This window comes from Tarenaya hassleriana, unplaced genomic scaffold, assembly GCF_000463585.1.
Source record: "Tarenaya hassleriana unplaced genomic scaffold, ASM46358v1 Cleome61, whole genome shotgun sequence".
Taxonomy (NCBI): Eukaryota; Viridiplantae; Streptophyta; class Magnoliopsida; order Brassicales; family Cleomaceae; genus Tarenaya; species Tarenaya hassleriana.
The window spans coordinates 669710-688323 of record NW_010968608.1 but is presented as its reverse complement, the minus strand read 5'-3'; the positions used below and the strand labels follow the sequence as shown (position 1 = coordinate 688323).

General features: G+C 36.9%; 3 protein-coding genes across 5 annotated transcripts in view; 1 reads left to right on the top strand and 2 right to left on the bottom strand.

The window, feature by feature from the left end:
• Nucleotides 1–6184: 6184 nt before the first annotated feature.
• Nucleotides 6185–8628, bottom strand: LOC104799858 (GATA transcription factor 25). Its single transcript, XM_010522536.2, has 7 exons — nt 8088–8628; nt 7920–8003; nt 7667–7800; nt 6894–7004; nt 6679–6784; nt 6517–6576; nt 6185–6436 (listed from the first exon to the last, which is right to left on the bottom strand). Exons 1-7 carry the CDS (start codon nt 8427–8429, stop codon nt 6305–6307), a joined length of 969 nt encoding a protein of 322 aa, XP_010520838.1. The 5' UTR covers nt 8430–8628; the 3' UTR covers nt 6185–6304.
• Nucleotides 8629–9969: 1341 nt separating this feature from the next.
• Nucleotides 9970–13519, top strand: LOC104799857 (GATA transcription factor 24-like). Of its 3 annotated transcripts, none has more exons than XM_010522534.1 (10): nt 9970–10494; nt 11045–11128; nt 11207–11346; nt 11459–11569; nt 11702–11816; nt 12370–12426; nt 12556–12618; nt 12702–12773; nt 12863–12940; nt 13121–13519. In XM_010522534.1, exons 1-10 carry the CDS (start codon nt 10285–10287, stop codon nt 13184–13186), a joined length of 996 nt encoding a protein of 331 aa, XP_010520836.1. In that variant the 5' UTR covers nt 9970–10284; the 3' UTR covers nt 13187–13519. The 3 variants fall into 3 exon arrangements, with proteins under 3 accessions (XP_010520836.1, XP_010520835.1, XP_010520837.1); XM_010522533.1 differs by having other exon boundaries at nt 13112–13519; XM_010522535.1 differs by having other exon boundaries at nt 13094–13181.
• Nucleotides 13520–13849: 330 nt separating this feature from the next.
• Nucleotides 13850–18614, bottom strand: part of LOC104799856 (E3 ubiquitin-protein ligase UPL2-like) — a 14531-nt gene continuing 9766 nt past the window's right edge. The window contains exons 7-18 of the mRNA XM_010522532.1: nt 18470–18614; nt 18094–18396; nt 17811–18015; nt 17367–17641; nt 16973–17265; nt 15717–16815; nt 15491–15637; nt 15298–15378; nt 14964–15189; nt 14697–14836; nt 14293–14399; nt 13850–14174 (exon numbers count right to left, since the gene is read on the bottom strand). Coding sequence (XP_010520834.1) covers nt 14072–14174; nt 14293–14399; nt 14697–14836; nt 14964–15189; nt 15298–15378; nt 15491–15637; nt 15717–16815; nt 16973–17265; nt 17367–17641; nt 17811–18015; nt 18094–18396; nt 18470–18614 — 3124 coding nt within the window. The 3' untranslated portion in view covers nt 13850–14071. The remainder of the gene's footprint in view (nt 14175–14292; nt 14400–14696; nt 14837–14963; nt 15190–15297; nt 15379–15490; nt 15638–15716; nt 16816–16972; nt 17266–17366; nt 17642–17810; nt 18016–18093; nt 18397–18469) is intronic.

The window sequence follows — 18614 nt, the reverse complement described above, 5'->3', positions numbered from 1 at the left end:
GGTAGCAGAAAAGAAACAGAGAGAAACGACTGTTTATAGAGGAGACAAAAGAGTTTCAATGGAGAAGAACGTCGAAGGACGATTTTGCAGCTCTGATACCATATAAAGTAAGTAGAGATTGAGAAGAATTGTATCGATTGTTATTCATGGGTTTCAAAATATATACAGAATACAGTTGCTATATATTAGAAAACAGAATGTCATGAGAATCATTCTTAGTATCTGTCACGTTGACTAAGAGATTTTGCTCCTATGATGTAGCTCTATCTATCCGTCTAGGTAGTTTTTTTTTCCAGTTGATTTTATTGATAGACAATAATTTTTTTCATGTTAAAATTTCGGTAACATCTATGAGATTTTTTATTTTAAAAAAGAATTTCAAAGTTAAAACCCTAGGAGTGCAATTATGGTATTCGCATATGTTATTTATAACGATATTGTTTGGGCAATTTGAATCCGGGGGAAGTAAAAGTTATAACCCTAAAAGTTATAATCCTAAGAGTGCAATTATGGTATTCGTACATTCAAATTTACGAAGATTTTAAGTATTATTTTATTTATCTTTTAATAAAGATATACTATTTGTGTTGATTTTTAGTTGGTTTACGCAATTTTTAAAAGTTTTGAACTCATAATTCATACTTCTTAACGTATTTAAATATTAATTTATGTTTTACTAAATTACAGTATAATTTATTTATTTATTTTATATCTAAACTTTCTAGAATGATCTTGATATTAATTAACCATTTTAGATGACAACTACTAATTTGTCATCTTATTTAAATATTGTAGTCATTTTAGATTATAAAATATTAAATTATTATATCTCACTGATATCTAACATTTGTATGGACATTAAAAAATATCCACTTTTTAGTATAGTTTGTAACCTTTATGTGTTTGCTAAAAATATTGTGTTTTTTTATGTGATGTAAATCTTAAAAAAATGAACCAATATAATGTTTTCTATAAAAAAGATTGAGTTCGAGGAAATATCAAATGGAAAGATCAATTTCCAAGCTCATGTTGTCATAATTTTATTTTATATATATACTGATCATATATATCTGTATATATACTGATCAAATCATTTTGCGTTCGACCATTAAAATATAGATACGAGCATATGAAATAATGTGACATTTAAAAAACATATTAGGGTTTAGATGAAACGTACGCACCAATGAGCAAAAGCCATGGGGTTCGCCCCCGGGTCAGGTGGTAGTGAGCATGGGGAGCATTCATGAGGTGGGGAGTTCGATTCCTCGCCGTCTCACTTCCTCTGACCTACTCGTCTGCCAGCCTGTCATAACGGGCCGATTTACCTCCTACGCGTGTGTTGCAGGCTCGTGCGCGTGGGTTTGGGGTTTGACCCGTAGGCGCCTAAGCCCAACTACGGCCCGAGCGTTAGGCGCACCTGGTGGCCAGGTCCGGCGGACTGAGGTCCATGGAGACTGTTAGGCGCGGGTGGTGGCCAGTTCGTCTCCGTTTGTAAGGGTAGGTAGTTACGGGGTTCCCCAATGTATCAAAAAAAATGAGCAAAAGCCATGCATGCATGCATGTGGATTATAATATTAGGGTTTTCATTACCTAAATGCAAACCCTTTTGGGACCACTTAGCTACAAAATATATTTTTTTTTATAATCCGGAAGTTCACCGGTTCTTTTGGCCCAATTACATCTCCTATAAGATTGGAGAAGTCCATGTGAATACCTCTTCCCACGCTTGGATTTGAACCCAGGATGAGAGCATGATTTACATGTTTTGTCACCAGACACCCAAACTTGGTAGCTACAAAAGAGGTTGATAATATAATCAAATTAAAGGCATATTTTATTATGGATCTAGCGAAGAGAATATGAACAGAAACAGCATTGAGTAGTGAGAACCGTCCAATAAATTTTATTATAATAAAATTATTAAAATAAAAAACTTTGTTTTAATTTAGTTTATGTTTGGATTGATCGAGAAGGTGTCGCTTTTAATGACTCGGCCCTCGTGCTCTTATCTTCTCTTCCCATCTCTTTACTTCTTTTAGAACGTTAAAATATGTTTTAATACAGAAAGAAATGAAAGGAGTAAAAGTATTTTATTAGGGGTATATACAATTAAACTAATAATATTTAGTTTTACTTTGAGTGGATGTGTTATACAAGTTGAGCCATACAATTTTTTAAATTAAATTCAATGGAATTAATAATATAAAATTAGAACCGAAATTAATTCTATTATATCTTTTTATTTTTCTCTTTTTTATTTTGTGTTATCCATTTAAATACGAAACCCTCAAGAATCGGAAAAGCGTATATTCTCACTCAACCGTGAATGAACCCACTAAATATTTTTGTGTAATTACTTGCAGTGAACGTTATTACTAAATATGGTTTGGATTCGATGCATGATTTGTTCTCTTCTCGGTCTTGCTAATCCTTATCAAACGCTTCCCCGAGTCGATCTTTCGGGTTTCCATAATATTTAGTTTCATTATTTTCTTTTAGTAGTTTTTCGGTTTTGTTAAAACCTCATGTGTATATATATCTAATACCACCTATTCAATTTTTATATTGGTTTTTAATTCGCTTTTTCTTTTTAATATTCAGATCTAATTTGATTTTCAATAGGAAAAACATTAATTTTTCGGTCAATGAGGTTTAAAGTTCTTCAGGACGGGTTATGAACGAGGTCCGGCGAGCGAAAACACGAGTTTTCCTACCAGCACGAATGAAAAACAACGAATATCACGACAGGCGGGATGCAAGGTTCGAGTCCTAGAGACAACCTCTTACAGGATAGCATGTAAGATAAGGTTTGCCTACAATACACTTTTATGGTGGGACCCTTTCCCGAATCCCACTCAACAGGATGCTTACCGGGCTACCCTTTATCGAGACAGATGTTAGAACGGCAGGGCAACGACATCGTATGTTGCAGAAACTGGAATTCAAGAGGCAATATATCTAAAATACCTCTCCTCCCCTACAACCACTTCTACTCCTACCCTCCAAACAAAAAATTAAAAAAAAAATTGTGTTCACACTACAAAAGACAAATATAACCCCAAATAAAAATATAAAGACTCAATTATCCTTCATTTAATATAATATTTTATTAATATTTTTCCTTTCTTTTAATTCCATTGCATCTTCTTCCGCTTTCTTTTTAATATTTTTATTTTAACTTTAATATTTATATTTTTTAACTCTCTTCTCCATTTTTATTTTATTATTTTTTCCTTCATATTTATTAATTTATTAATATTTTATTTATGAATATTTTATTTAGGGGTTTATAGATGAAATATACCAATTTTATCAAAAGTACTCATAAAACATTATGAAACATATAGAAATACATTTGGAAGAATAACATTGAAACACAAAAATCGTAAAAACCATATTTTAGTTTTTGAAATAATATAGAATAGACTTATGAGGGATATGTAACATTATAGAGTGATTAAATTAACAAAAATCGCATGAATCGAAGGTTGTGACCGGTTGTGACCGACTGTGACCCATTGTGACCGAAATATGTTGTGGGGTCCACACGGAGAACTAGTCAGAATTTCACCAGCTTTTCATGTTTCGTGGGGCCCACAATCATTATTTATATTTTGCTTTTAATGTGGGGCCCAATTTGAATATTCAACTCTATATAATTTCTCTTTTAACCCTATATTTTTTTCCTCTCAATTTTTAACCTCAAATTTTCACCTACAACATTTTCAAACCAAAATGTTGTGTATGAGGAAATTACAAAACATTGTGAGATGTATTTTGTAGCACATGGAAGAGACGATGTATGAACTTCATACTCGCATTATAAAGTATCACATGATCTATATAGGATACAACTACTTTGCGTGTGATACCATGTTCATAGAGATGATCAACGCATGACTAGAATTAGGAGACATAACAACAAAGATTTTCGAAGACGAAAGCGTAAACTTTTAATTTATTTATCATATGTCTACTTTTGTACTATTTTTAACATTAAAATATTATTTATGCGATTTTTTTGTTTCAAAGTAATCATTATAAATGCTTTCCATTATGTTTTATAGTGTTTTATGAGTATTTTGAACAAATTTGGTGTCTTTGTTTAATAAACATCTCACAATGTTTTGTAATTTCCTCATACACAACATTTTGGTTTGAAAATGTTGTAGGTGAAAATTTGAGGTTAAAAATTGAGAGGAAAAACAAATATATAACGTATGAGAAAATTTTCAAAATAATTTAAGGGGTTTATAGATGAAATATACCAATTTTATCAAAAGTACTCATAAAACATTATGAAACATATAGAAATACATTTGGAAGAATAACATTGAAACACAAAAATCGTAAAAACCATATTTTAGTTTTTGAAATAATATAGAATAGACTTATGAGGGATATGTAACATTATAGAGTGATTAAATTAACAAAAATCGCATGAATCGAAGGTTGTGACCGGTTGTGACCGACTGTGACCCATTGTGACCGAAATATGTTGTGGGGTCCACACGGAGAACTAGTCAGAATTTCACCAGCTTTTCATGTTTCGTGGGGCCCACAATCATTATTTATATTTTGCTTTTAATGTGGGGCCCAATTTGAATATTCAACTCTATATAATTTCTCTTTTAACCCTATATTTTTTTCCTCTCAATTTTTAACCTCAAATTTTCACCTACAACATTTTCAAACCAAAATGTTGTGTATGAGGAAATTACAAAACATTGTGAGATGTTTATTAAACAAAGACACCAAATTTGTTCAAAATACTCATAAAACACTATAAAACATAATGGAAAGCATTTATAATGATTACTTTGAAACAAAAAAATCGCATAAATAATATTTTAATGTTAAAAATAGTACAAAAGTAGACATATGATAAATAAATTAAAAGTTTACGCTTTCGTCTTCGAAAATCTTTGTTGTTATGTCTCCTAATTCTAGTCATGCGTTGATCATCTCTATGAACATGGTATCACACGCAAAGTAGTTGCATCCTATATAGATCATGTGATACTTTATAATGCGAGTATGAAGTTCATACATCGTCTCTTTGTGGTGTATTTGTATTATAATGTATTACAAAACATTTGTACAATAATGTCAAAGAGTCTTGATTAATGATGTTGTAATATATTTGTACAATATAGTATTATAACTTTTATATAATATTGTGTTTGTACCATAATAATATTGTATTATTGAAGATGAATTTTCACATATATTTGACTCTATTACACACTAAATAAATGAACTCACATAAGCCAACGTTGTGACCCATTGTGACCGGCATGTGACCATGTGACCGAAGTGCAATTTTACACTGTGTGACCATTGTGACCGATTGTGACCCGTGACCGAAATGTGTTGATAAATATAGGTCAAATTTTAATTTTTAAACTTCGTGGTGGTTTATGATAGTCTATATATCAAATATATAACGTATGAGAAAATTTTCAAAATAATTTAAGGGGTTTATAGATGAAATATACCAATTTTATCAAAAGTACTCATAAAACATTATGAAACATATATATAACAATGTATAAACCATATTTATACTTAAAAACCATATTTATACTTATATTTCTTTGGTGATTGAGTCATAGGTCATAATGGACAACAATGGTCACATAGTATAAAATTACAATAAAATCATATTTGATGATATTAAAATTCAAAGACATTATTGAAGATAGAGATTAACGGTGATTATATCGCATATATGATACGTCTAATTATTTATGATATTTGGTACTATATGTCTCGGATTACAAAGACATAGTTCGCATGAGCATACCGATCATGAGGTGATATGGATCATAAGATCATATGGGTCACATGGTTATATGGTCACAAGGTCACAAGGTCACATGGTCACAATATTACACGTGTCGAGAATAGAGAGAATCAGAAAAAATAAAAATAAAATGAGGAGAGAGAAAATATGAAAAATAATAAATAAAAAACATTAATGAAGAGAGAGAAATCGGTGAGGAAAGAGAAAATGATAAAAAAAATTATATTAATTAAAATATTAAAGGGTAAAATGGGAAATATGCATTTAGAAGGGTATTTTAGAAGTTGGAATTTTTTTAAAAAAAGTGGAGGGTAGACCTAGAAGTAGTTTTAGCACATTTGGGGTATTTTGGATAATCCCCCAATTCAAGATATCTGATCTAAAATACTGATTTGATGTACAGATATGGTTATCTATACATATGGTGGGAAGAAGTATATATAAGATGATACTATTTTCTTTGATATTTTAGATTAGATTCATGTAACTACAATTCTAATGATCACCTGAGAAACTAGAATTATCACCCCCCGCGACACAAACCAAAGTTTTGCGTCCGTGAATCACAGCTCCAGCATTCGAGTTATTAGCATCAGCAGCAGCATCAGTATCGGCATCACCATCGCCCTAGCATCAAGCATTATCCAAAAACTCGCCTCATATGAGTGAAACCAGTGTGACACTGAAGGAAATTACTAGGCTTTTACCTGTTTTACGATCAGCGATTGATTATCATCAAACTTCTTGGAGAGATCCCTCATCGTACCCTACAGGATTGAACAATGTTTTGATCGATGAATACGTTGATTACTGAGGTGTCAATCTATGCGTAATATAAAATTCATGTTTGTATATAGAAAAATACATACCTTGTAGGACCAAAAGAGTCCACAGGCATTGCAAAGAGTCCTGGGGCCTAATGGGCCGCGTCGCATCATTGGCGTGCACTTGGAGCTAATGCCACAATGAGTACACCTACATAAGATAGAGATTTACACTTCTTATAATAAGATTAACATAATCATCGCACATTCCTTAGCAAATATGAAAAATGCGGCAGTTAAAAGGTGGATACAGAACTCACGAAATATTTGGATGGCCATCATCGTTTTGTGTAGATTCTTGATCCGTGCCCGAGCTATAGGTGCTATCAGGCTTCTTAGAGGAGGAAAATTGGCCTTTGTTACGTGGCATTCTGGTACATGTGTGAAGAGGGCAAACAAGTATAAAAGGATGCGAAATCTAATCTTGCACATGAAACATAAATGTAGATCGATTACAACATGCAGACCGGGAAATCAAGTTAAGCCAATTAACTTACCCGCTACCAAGATTAAGGTCTGACCTATTCAACTACAAAAATGATTAGATAGATTAAAAGATACCATGAAAAATGAAAACCTCCACACGTAAATCACTGAGCGTATATGGTACCAAAACCGTCTAAAAAGATATATGAAAATAAACTAGTTATTCGTTGTAATGGGTTTAGCTGAATATGAAAATTCTTCTGTGAACCTTGCACCCGGGAAAAAAAAAGATTGCTAGTTTAAAAGGAAACTTTAGCTCATTGGCCACAGAAATTGTGAAAGCAGAAATCGCCAGCATCCTCAAAGGAGTAATCACCTAGCATACAAACTACAAGTATGCAGAAAAATCTCGGCAAGAACGTGCCACAAAATCAGCTTCCTTGACACATATGCATATCACTCAAAGCTTTCCAGGTTTATGCCGCGACCTTTTGAACTAGAAATCTAATATGAATTTCAAATTGTAGAGAAACCAGACTAATCCGAAACCATACGACAACGATCAGACAAACTGAACCAAAGCATATAAAATAGAAATTCCCCTGACCTTAAGGCAACTTCCTGGCGGACACCGTATCTTACTTTCTTCTCGAAACATCTCGCATCCCTCTTCTTCCGGAATCTATCCAAGGACTGTGCCCTTTGTGGGAGGCTACATTGGTTTTGATATTCAAGAACAGGCTGAAAATAAAATCACAGTACCAATGTCGATTGGAGACCAAACGCCATAAAAATACTAAATAACCCATCAGTAGACTAAACTACGGCACCCAACCCATTCATACTGACAACCAGATTACCAAATTCTGCTGAGGTGTTTCCATGCCCTGCGGTCCTGGAGATAGCTCCGGACACCCTCCCAGTAACGACAAGACTGTGTCGACCTAAGGGTTCACGCTTTGCATTAGACAAATCCCATACTTGTCGTTGAATTTGAATTCGGAATACGAACGTATAAGTCGAAATACCTTATCAGGTCCAACAGCGTCGAAAACGTAAACCTGGCCACGGAACGAGAGTGTGAGCTGATTCGGCCCCTCCGGTTGCCGAGAAACCATCAAATCGGAGCTCTCGGAGCGATGAGGAACCAACTCAGAGCCATGGGGAACCAGTTCGGGGACACCGCCGTGAACATACATGGAGTCATGGCGCGGGATTTCGTCCATGGAGACACCTCCGTCGTAGGTAATGTGACGGGACGTCGCGGCGGAGCCGAAGCCATCGTCTTCCCCGGCTGAGGCAGAAGCACCGGCGCCGGTGGAACCAATCTGGTTGGCGTTGTTCATCGCCTGCGGATGAGGACCGTACATCGGAGAGTAGAACCTCAGTTCAATTCGCTTCGCATTGATCGAACAAAAACGAGGGCACACACAAAAAAAAAAACAAAGGCTAACCCTAATCCTAATTCCGAAGCACTGTGCAGAAAAAGAGAGACTTTCCTCGAGAAAAGAGATTTCTTCGAAGCGAGGCACAGAGAGGAAAAGGAGAGGAGCGAGAGAGGGAGGGGTCGTCGTCGTGGGGAAGACGAGCAAGGGTAAAATAGTAAATTCACGCGGGGTGAAGAAAGCACTACCCTATTCACTGTTCGGTTTAATTGGACCCACTTCTAACAAGGCTCATATCGGCCCATTAAGGACTATTGGGCTAGTTTTCACGAAAATAACATTTGTTATAGTAAAAAAAAAAAAAGATTTATAATCATAATCCAAATGAATGTTTCGAAACCTTCTTTGTGAGTCTTTTTTTTGTTCATTCCTTTCTAACTCTTGCACGCTTTTCCAACCTATCCAGCTGGTGAAAAGCCAATACAACCAGGTCGGTGATGGTTCCATCTAGTGGTTAACAAAATCTCCTAATAAACCACATGAAAGTAAAATAATGGTAAACCATAACCAATACAACAATTATGGGTTTTCACTCCATATAATGTATGTCAGAGCTTGCCAAACAAGAATCGCTATATGTTTAAAAATAAAATTCTTCCACCTAGAAAATAAAATCAAAAATCCAAAACCTTTGATTTTAGATTTAAGAATATAGACACGACTTTCGAGTCGAGTCTAAATTGGACCCAGGTTTTATCGGACTAAGCTCAACAAATTTTGGGTTAACCTCAAATCCGATTCATTTTTTTTAAAAAAAAATAAATTAAAAAATATATAAAAATATGATATTTTTTATATATTAAGCGGACCAACTCAATTCAGTCCAAATATGATTTGAACTCCAATTCTATAGGATCAAACTTTGAATTTAGTTTATTAGACATGAAAAAATTTAGACCGGACCGATTGACTCCCTAATAGATTTAATTCCAAGAAAAAATTAATTTCTTTATTTCCAATTCATCATAGTAAGTGGCTTCATTCCGTCTTAGAATATAAATTGGATAGGGGGTTATCATAATCATACTCATGGAGGAACAAATACCATACTTTGTTGAGGAGATTAAGGTAAAGATAGACGTTTAATGTCTCTTTTCAAATCCTTGGGAAATTTAGTAGCATATTTACATGTTATGTGATGATTACAAGTTTGATTATAGAAAGAGAACAAACAATAACAAAATTTTTAAAATAACTTCGAATTTAAATTTATTTATCTTATTCATTTGATTATCAAATGAGATTTAGATTAAGTATTTATAATTTTTTATTAGCCTTACACATCAATTCATTTTTCATTTCTGGACTCGGACCTATTTCATCGCATCTCCGAGAATCGACGGCCCAGAAGTCCGGAGTTCACCTATGACACAAGACCGCGAAACACCTGATTATAAACCCGCCCGACAGGATAAAAGTTACGACAAGTTGACATATGATATAAATATTCCCTTTTCATGGGAAGAAGAAAAAGAGAGAAAAAAATCGAAACAAAAACATTGAAAATAAATAATTCCAAATTGAGTTTCTTCGAGGAACTTCGACTTCTCTTCCCCGCAAATCTAAGCTATATTTAGCGCATCTCTTTCTTCTGTTCAAAATTCGTGATTAATTTTATCCATTTCTGGAGCTTCTTCGAGTTCAGCTAATAATTACGGGAATTTAGGTGTTAGGGTTTCGGGAGGAGAATTCGAGGACGGATTCACTGCGTGATTGATGAAACGGGTCCGTTACGGGCGGAGAGTGTGTTGATTGTCCGGGGATAACTTGTCGTCGGTCAATGGCGGCAATTCTTCCGATTCAGATAGTGGAGGACGAGGGCGAGTACGACGGCGGTGGGAGTGATGATCTGATGGACGATGTGGAGGAGATGAAGGTGAACTCTGTAAGTGATGTAGGTGTCTCCATGGGGTCTTCTTCGAGGACCAGTGAGCTAACTCTCTCGTTTGAAGGAGAGGTCTATGTTTTTCCTGCTGTTACACCAGAGAAGGTAAAGTCTTGTGGTTTCTTTTCGACACTTCAGCTTGGAATTTTCGTTTTTTTTTTTTATTTCCAAAATTTGGATTCTAGTTCATGGGTTTCTGCTTAGAGCTACTGTTTGTGCTATTGAATGTTCAAGTACTGTTTAGCGGCTGTCAAAGTTTTCTGTATTTGGGGAAGTCCTTATGGTGTTTCTTGTGCTGGACGCAATGTTTTGGTTACCGTGATTATGATAATGTATGAACTTGGCGTCCCTCTTGTTTGATCTGGATAAGTTTAGAAAAGATTTTTTCCTGGCTTAAGTTTATGACATAGTTTCATTAAGTTCTGCGCTGATTCCACTAAGCAGAATAGTTGGGCGAGTAAGTGAGGGGAAGGTCCTGAGATGACAAAGCTGGATCGATTTTTTTTTTGCTTTGATTGGATATACGAGTCATGGCAGGTGGTTACAACGACAGCTGAGTCTGATATTGGATCTGTTTGCTCATTAAGAATGTGTTGTACAGGTTCAAAGTTCTTCTTAATGATTGCGGTATTCTTGGTTGGTCTGTTTGCCTCAGGTGCAAGCAGTTCTTCTGCTCTTGGGAGGGCGTGATATACCTACAGCTGTTCCAACAGTCGAACTTCCTTTTGAAAATAACAGGGTAATTTATTGAAGTTTTATGGTCAAATATATGGATTCTTTGCTCCTGTTTATATGTTTCACTTGCTATCTTTTCCAGGGTTTGTGTGTGGGAGATAATCCGAGACGCTCAAATTTGTCAAGACGATTAGCTTCTCTAGTTAGGTTCCGTGAGAAGCGTAAGGAGAGATGTTTTGACAAGAGAATTAGATATACAGTGCGAAAAGAAGTTGCACAGAGGTATAGGAGTCTCTTGCTAATTTGTTTTAGGGTTCGATTTGGGTAGCTTGTTTTCCTTTCCCATCCAGTTCTGGCAAACAGATTGATGCTGTAGGGTAATTTTGTTATGCAGGATGCACCGTAAAAATGGACAATTTGCATCAGTTAAAGAAAGTTCAGGTGGTTCAAACTGGGAATCTGCCCAGAGTGACCTTCAAGATGGCACCACCCGCTCAGAAACTCTGTGAGTTTGGCTTCCAGAATTTTCAGGTTCTCCTATGCTATTGTCAGTTTTGAATGAGGCTCTAAGTTCACTTGCTGATGGGTTGTCTTTTCTATTTTCTTTCCATTTGGGGTTCATCTCGATATCATTCAGCATTAGGAGATGTCAGCACTGTGGTGTTAGTGAAAATAATACTCCTGCAATGCGCCGTGGGCCAGCTGGACCTAGGACTTTATGTAATGCCTGTGGTCTGATGTGGGCCAACAAGGTCCTTTCTTGCTCTGCTTTTCTTTATCTTCTTGTTTATCTCTCTGGGTTTGTTTCTTTCAGCCATTTTCTCTATTATCGAACTTGCTTCATGTGTTGATGGCACAGAGGGAGGTTAACTGTCATAAGCTTCTGAAATCTTGCATACTTTATAAACTAAGAAGTCTTGCCAAGAACTTTGGGCTATGAACAATTTATGAGAGAAATTCTTTGTACAGGGATTTTCCTCGCTTTATGCCATAAAAGGTTGAAAGCTGGCCTACTTTGATTCCTTGCCTGTGGACATCTTTTGCTTATTTTCTCCATGTACAAAGCCTTTTCTTGTTTGGGAAATCTTCTTCCCTTTTAGTATCATATCGAATATATTTGTTTCTTTGCTAGAGCTCATCTGAAATAAATTATTATGTTTAAGTTGGTCCCGACGAGTTTGGATTTTTTCTTTTGTGGAGTTAACCTCAACTATTTGTAGTGTTTTTACTGTCTTAATAAGTTTATATTTTGGCTTCTTTGATTTTTTGTGCATTCTCTTCGTGAGCGGCTTCTTGAATGTTCAGGGAATGTTGAGAGATCTCAGTAAAGGAGCCAGGACTTCTATTGACCAGACTGAACCTGTATGTAACATTCTAGATTGAGGATTAATTTCTAATATTTTGAGGCACCGATTTTGAAGCACTTTCCTTTTATCATGTTATTACTTCTATTTTGTTATCTGTCCAACTAATTATCATGATGACTTTCAGGAAACACTGTTAGATATCAAACCATCAATTATGGGAGAAGACTCTGGCAATCCAGAGGAGCTTGTAAGTTGTCCTGCCATGTCCTTCAAGACTTATTGTGTTTGCAAAATCTATATCCAATCTAAGACCCTCATTTTTGTTTTCAGCAAATACCAATTGATCCGGCTAACGCAATAGTTGAAGTTCCCACTGATGCTGATGGTAATCCAGATGGGAAGGTGTGTAAGATGGACTTAAAAAGACTTGTTGGACATTTATTCCTTTTTCTTTCTTTCTTTAGAACTATGTCCTTGCCTTATTTTTGCAGGATTTGCAAGAAGCAGCTGGTATGTCTAACTCTATGCCAGTTGGAATAGTATCCTCATCGGCTGATGATGATGAAACGGTGAGCCCTGAAACTCGTATAAGAAAGCCATGCACCATTTTTCGATAGTCCTATATAGAAGCATATATACCCCTGAAAACATAGGATGTAGAAGTGTAAGTTGTTTGGTTTAAGTTTCACCTTGATGGCCTTTTATCTTCTTGCGTGAAGCAGAGTAACGTTCGGTTTTAGGGAATGCAGGAACAACTTGCAGAGCTAGTCAATCCATCAGATACGGATCTTGACATGCCTTCGAGCTTCGGTTAGATTGACACATGGTTTAATGCTGACCGTTGGGAGCCCAGGTTCCGGTCTATAAACGGGGAGAACATTTGATATTCTCAAGAAGTGCATTTGTTCTTTGGTAAAAAGCTTGTGATCTTTCTTTGTGTAGAAATCTGGGGAAGAGAAGGGATTGTTTCTAGTTTGCACGAGCAGTTTGAGGATATCAGTCAAAAGTGTTGTTAGAAGAATGATTTACCCTCAAGGTCTGTTTCTTGATTTCTATGCAAATGCGTCTGAAAAATCTGTAAAACAAAACTTGGCGTCTGTAATATAGGATTGGGTAATAATGTGCAAATCTTTGGAGCAATTTACACTTGTTTTACTGTATGGTAAAGGTAAAGAAGAGCTGAGTTGTTGATCATTAACCGGACATAACCGGAAGCCAATCTGACTAAACCAGACATTATAAAAGAAAAATGTCCGACTTGGCTTCTCCTGATCTGGATTGAATAAAATTCCAAGTGAAAACGAAAATTCAAACATAAACAATTAATGAATTTTTTAATAATAACGACCTGAATCCAAAATATAACAAATCTAAACCAAAGGCAAAACCTTTTTTTCTGCTTCCCTTTTCCAATGATGCGCCAGAATTTGGTAAAAACTTGGGAACAAAGCAAGCAACGAAGAACCAATTATACAAGAGAGGAAAAAACATGATTTTAATTTGCCAAGGAAAAGAAAAACAGTCTGTACAAATAACTCTCCCAAACTCATCGTTTTCTTCACTTGCATCCATTCATTAGTACATTGCCCAAAGTTTAAAAGAAAGAAGGGGTGGAAAAACAACCAGATTATGTGTATGTAAAGAGTTATAAAACTGCCAATACAATCTAAAGGCAGCAACTTTTTCCCCTGAGCTCTGTTTTACCCAAACCCGAACCCTTCGTTGGCTTCGTGGATAGCGAGTAGCAGCCTCTCTTGCAGATGCTCCTTAGACGGGTATTCCGGCATATCCAACTGATTGAAACTGCAAAAAAAAAAAAAAAAAAATCGAGCATATTTCCGATGAATCAATAGGTTTCCTTGGTAAATATTTTATATTTCCTCTCACGAGTTTACAAGATAAGATATGTGCTGGTTGGTACCAGGTATGTGCGGATGGCAAGTGATTAACGCTTCCGTATGCCTTGTGGATTTGGAACTTCTGAGAGCCAGAAATTCCTTGAAGAGCGCTGAATCCTTCCAGAGGAACCTGTTTGATTCAGAAGAGTTTGTAGGATAAAAGCCAATTCATCAACACGTCTCTTGACAATATCATTTCAGTACATAAATGACTCAAAAGTTCGTGACCCGCCTACAATGTTCTATTGCCAGTCATCAAACAAGCCATAAATTGTCCGAGTACATTTTACCAATGCAAGGATGTATTTAACAGAGAGAACTTCTAGGTTTATCACCTAAGCATGAATCTTTGTCCGTTAGGCGAAAAAAAGCACAAGGAAAACAGATCGTAAAATGAAAGAGAATAGAAGGATGGCATGTGTTTTACCTTCGAAGTTCCTGTCACAAACTGCAAAAGACGAGCTTTATCTTCTTTGCTGAATCCCTGAACAACCTCCCAGAACCACTGGATGACCGGAGATCCAGGACTGTAACCAGAATATTCCGTATTCGCCCTAAGATCATCCACTGGAATACAAAACATAATCAAGGTTACAAAAAAAAGGGGTTTCCAACTCCAGTTTTTGCTTTTAGACTTGAACATATGCTTGAAAGCTTATAAATGCCTTGACACTCTGGGTCCAGACAAACTTACAGTCTATATCTGGAAGACCACTTATCAATAGCTCCAATTCCTTGTCGTTGAAGATTGATATTAAATCCCTCGGGATCAGTTCGTTAAATCCTTCTAGGAATGCATTTATCTGAGGGCGGATGGCAGTGGTTAATCGATGCTCAACAACTAGGTCAACGTATCTATGCTTGGTTTCTTCAGTGACTTTGATGTTCCGGCCTCCAGGGATCAGTTCATGATCAGTTACCTGCATTGTTTCGAGAAATCGGAAAAACAGAACATTTGAATGTTTCCACGGGAAGAAGATAATCAATACTTGCTTCTGAAGAAAGTGTTGACAGCCCTGACAAGTTACCTCTGTCCTTTCACACAATATCAGCTTTTCCTCATCAGCGTCAATGCTAAAGGTCAGATCCAGGACATCACTTATATCATTCTGCATTTAAAACAACAGATAAGTAACATCAACGAGGTTAGAAATGAAGTTTGCTTCATCAACCAAACACAGTTTCTCAAGATCGTTGAAAAGCGCTACACAGCATAAATACCTCAAGCATCCACTTCAGGTTTTTGTAGTAATCAGGATCTATGGCTTCGATATCATGATAAGTGACCTTGACTCCCAAGATATGCTTGTAAAAAGAACGAGTGAAGTGAACATCGAGGAGTTGCCCGTCAAACAGAGCTTTGCCAACCTGGACAAAGATCAAATTATGAGTTAAAAAGCAAATACAATAGGTTTCAACAACTGTTAGTAAATGAGCCAGAACTTACAACACGGCCAACAAATTTGAAGTAAGAGAGATGTTCTGTCTGGAAAACAGAATTTGGATTTGGCTGGAAGGTTGAGTCATTGCCCACTGTTGTGAACAGAAGAGCATTTTTGTCGAAAATAACCCTGGACAGCAGCTGATACCATTCCCTGGTAAGCCCACCAGCATCAATGCCTTCTTCACCTTGGAAATGAACAGTCAGCCTGCCTTTCAGCTCTTGGGTTGATCTCATTCGCAATTGGTTGTACGAATCTTCAAGAATATAGGCTCTTCTCACAGAGATTCTCAAAGGGCTATGATGGTGATCATGCTGGTGTTTTATCTTTGATCTGAAGTATGCTCGTTTGTTATCAAACTCAACAAAACGAGGAACCTTCAACATGAGCGCGAAAGATTTCTCAAGTAGCCCAGGATTTTGTCGGATAAAAGCATTGAGTAGCCTCCTGTGCTTCTCTGAAAACTTCACAAAGGAGGCATACTTCTCATCTACCTTTGAGCTAGGACCTGGACTCTTTTGCTGGTCTTCAACTTCAGAAACCATAGAAATTCCCAAATCATGACTGGAGCCAGGTAGCGAGGGATGCAACTTCTCACAGGTAACGAAGAATGACTCTATGTATGGCAATATGTTCTGAGCACCTGCAGGAAGCGCCTGGTTTACCCCGCCTGGCTTACTAGTAGAACTTCTAGAGGGAGGTATAATAACTTGTGCTTTATCGGAATGCCCCTCTATTTTGCTTATGCAAATGCTCAATTCCAACCACAAAGGCTCCAAAGCTGAGTTGATATCTGAAAGCTGAGAAAGCACGACAGCATTGTCTTCTGAATTCTGCAGCTGGTGTTTGTCTTTTAGAATCAGCAAACTGATGAGGGAGCTTAGTGCCTGCAAAACCCTTAGAATTGCAGATCCATCCGAAGATGTGGTACTTATCAGGGCTTTCACCGCTCCACCAAACATGCGAAGTTCGTCCATAGCTGATCTTGTCAAATTCTGTATTGCATTTGCAAGCTCAGTAATAAACAGATGACAATGGCTTGGAGCAATTGCCACAAGTTTCTTTAGCACCTCTGCCACGAGTGTGTATGCGTTATCTGACAAACTGAATGAACAAAAATGCAGTCAGATAACAATCAAATACTAACCACAAATTACTACAGTTTTATTAGTGTTAACATTTTAAGAACAATAAAGTTTATGTCATGCATAAAATTAACGAACAGAAAACATTGAAAGTGAAAAGGCTTCTAAGACCGTACCCTTCACGAGCAAGTAATGAACAAAGCAAACAGAGCTCTGAGTGAGGCAAGTTAAGCAACACACTCTGAGCATCACATCCACTCTCCGCTCCAGCAGAAGAACTTCCAGAAGAATCTGGTAGTTTGGTTGATGGACCAGCAGAAGCAGAGGAAATATCACGATTCTCCAAACTATTTTCAGTTTCTGAACCTTGAGGCGTAGATTGTTGCTGGCTGGCAGATCCATCTGATCTGTCAGCCGAAATAAACTTTCTCTCAGCATTGTCGATGATGACCTCCAGTAAGTTAAGAAGCTGGATAAAGTGACAAGTAAAAACATCCATACCCGAGTTAATATCTTCATAAAACATTTAGAAAGAAATGCATAGCCATAATACTGAATAAAAAGGAGTACCTGTTCAAGATGTGCCACACTTCTCAAATACAGGGGTTGGTTTAAGAGGCTCAGAAGCAATGCAAAGGCTATCAATCCTTGTTGATCGTGCTTTCTGTCCATGTAATCGTCACTTACCACAACAGCTTTTCCACGTGCCTTATCCGAGGTTGCTGAATCTTGGAGTGAAGGAAGTGAAAGCCTAGACTGAAGCAGACTCTTGGCCACATACATATGGTTTCGAGCCAGATATGTCAACGTCTCAAGGACACGTCGAGACACTAAAGGAGGTACTCCTGTGAGCACAAGTAAAATGATGTTATAAACAGGCTATATAGAAAGGAAAGTTCAAGAAGCCATAATTTATGAACCAGATATGCATCAGAGACTTCCTATACATCTCATTATTAATATAGTTTCTCGTAAGAATATGGAGCCAAAATCCAGTACAAAACAAAGACTTACCATCAAAATGCTGAGGGCGTGAATATGTTACGTTGTTTTGACAACCATAGAGACGATAAGGTGGTTCAGCAAAACTTGAATAGTTTACAGGTTTCCTTGTATCAAGCATCAGCATATCCATCAAAATCTTGACTAAGGAAAGTCTGGTTTCTCCATGAGCACATAAATTCAGGAGAAGTCTCTGCAGATGACCCTTGTAAAGAGGCTGCAAAACAGGGAATATGAATTGCAATTTTTCCGTGGGGGTTAAATATGTCAGTTATATCGAAGGTACATGGTGTACCTGAACTATGCGAAGCACGCGAATCATTGCCTGGAGTGCTTCTGTGTTAACGAGAGGAGCTCCATCAGTTTCAACAACCTTTACAGCAGACCTACGTGAAGCAACGCCCCCTTCAACTCTATCCAAGCCAGATAAGATGGCCTCGGCTCGCCTGGACGACTCACCTCTCCGACTTCTAGGATACATGCCGAAAAGTGCACGGTTATGGTACCTATGAGCAAACCTTTCACGCAACATGTTTGCTTCCGCAACAAGAGCAGGTGTAAGATTCGCAAGAATAGCATCCGATGATGTTAAAAGCACCTGAAAAAAAATATTAGGTAAAGATACAACTTCAGATGACAGCTATAGGAGTTAAATGCCAATTGTCTAGTACCTCTTCCCGCAACTCAGAAGGAAATGTTGCAATTATTGAGACCGTGTCCATTTCAACAGGCTGGCCTTCAAGTTCCTGAGACTGGTGAATCCTTTGTGCCTGTTGCTGTGCCAGAACCTCAGCTCGGATATCAGGAGGAAGAGCG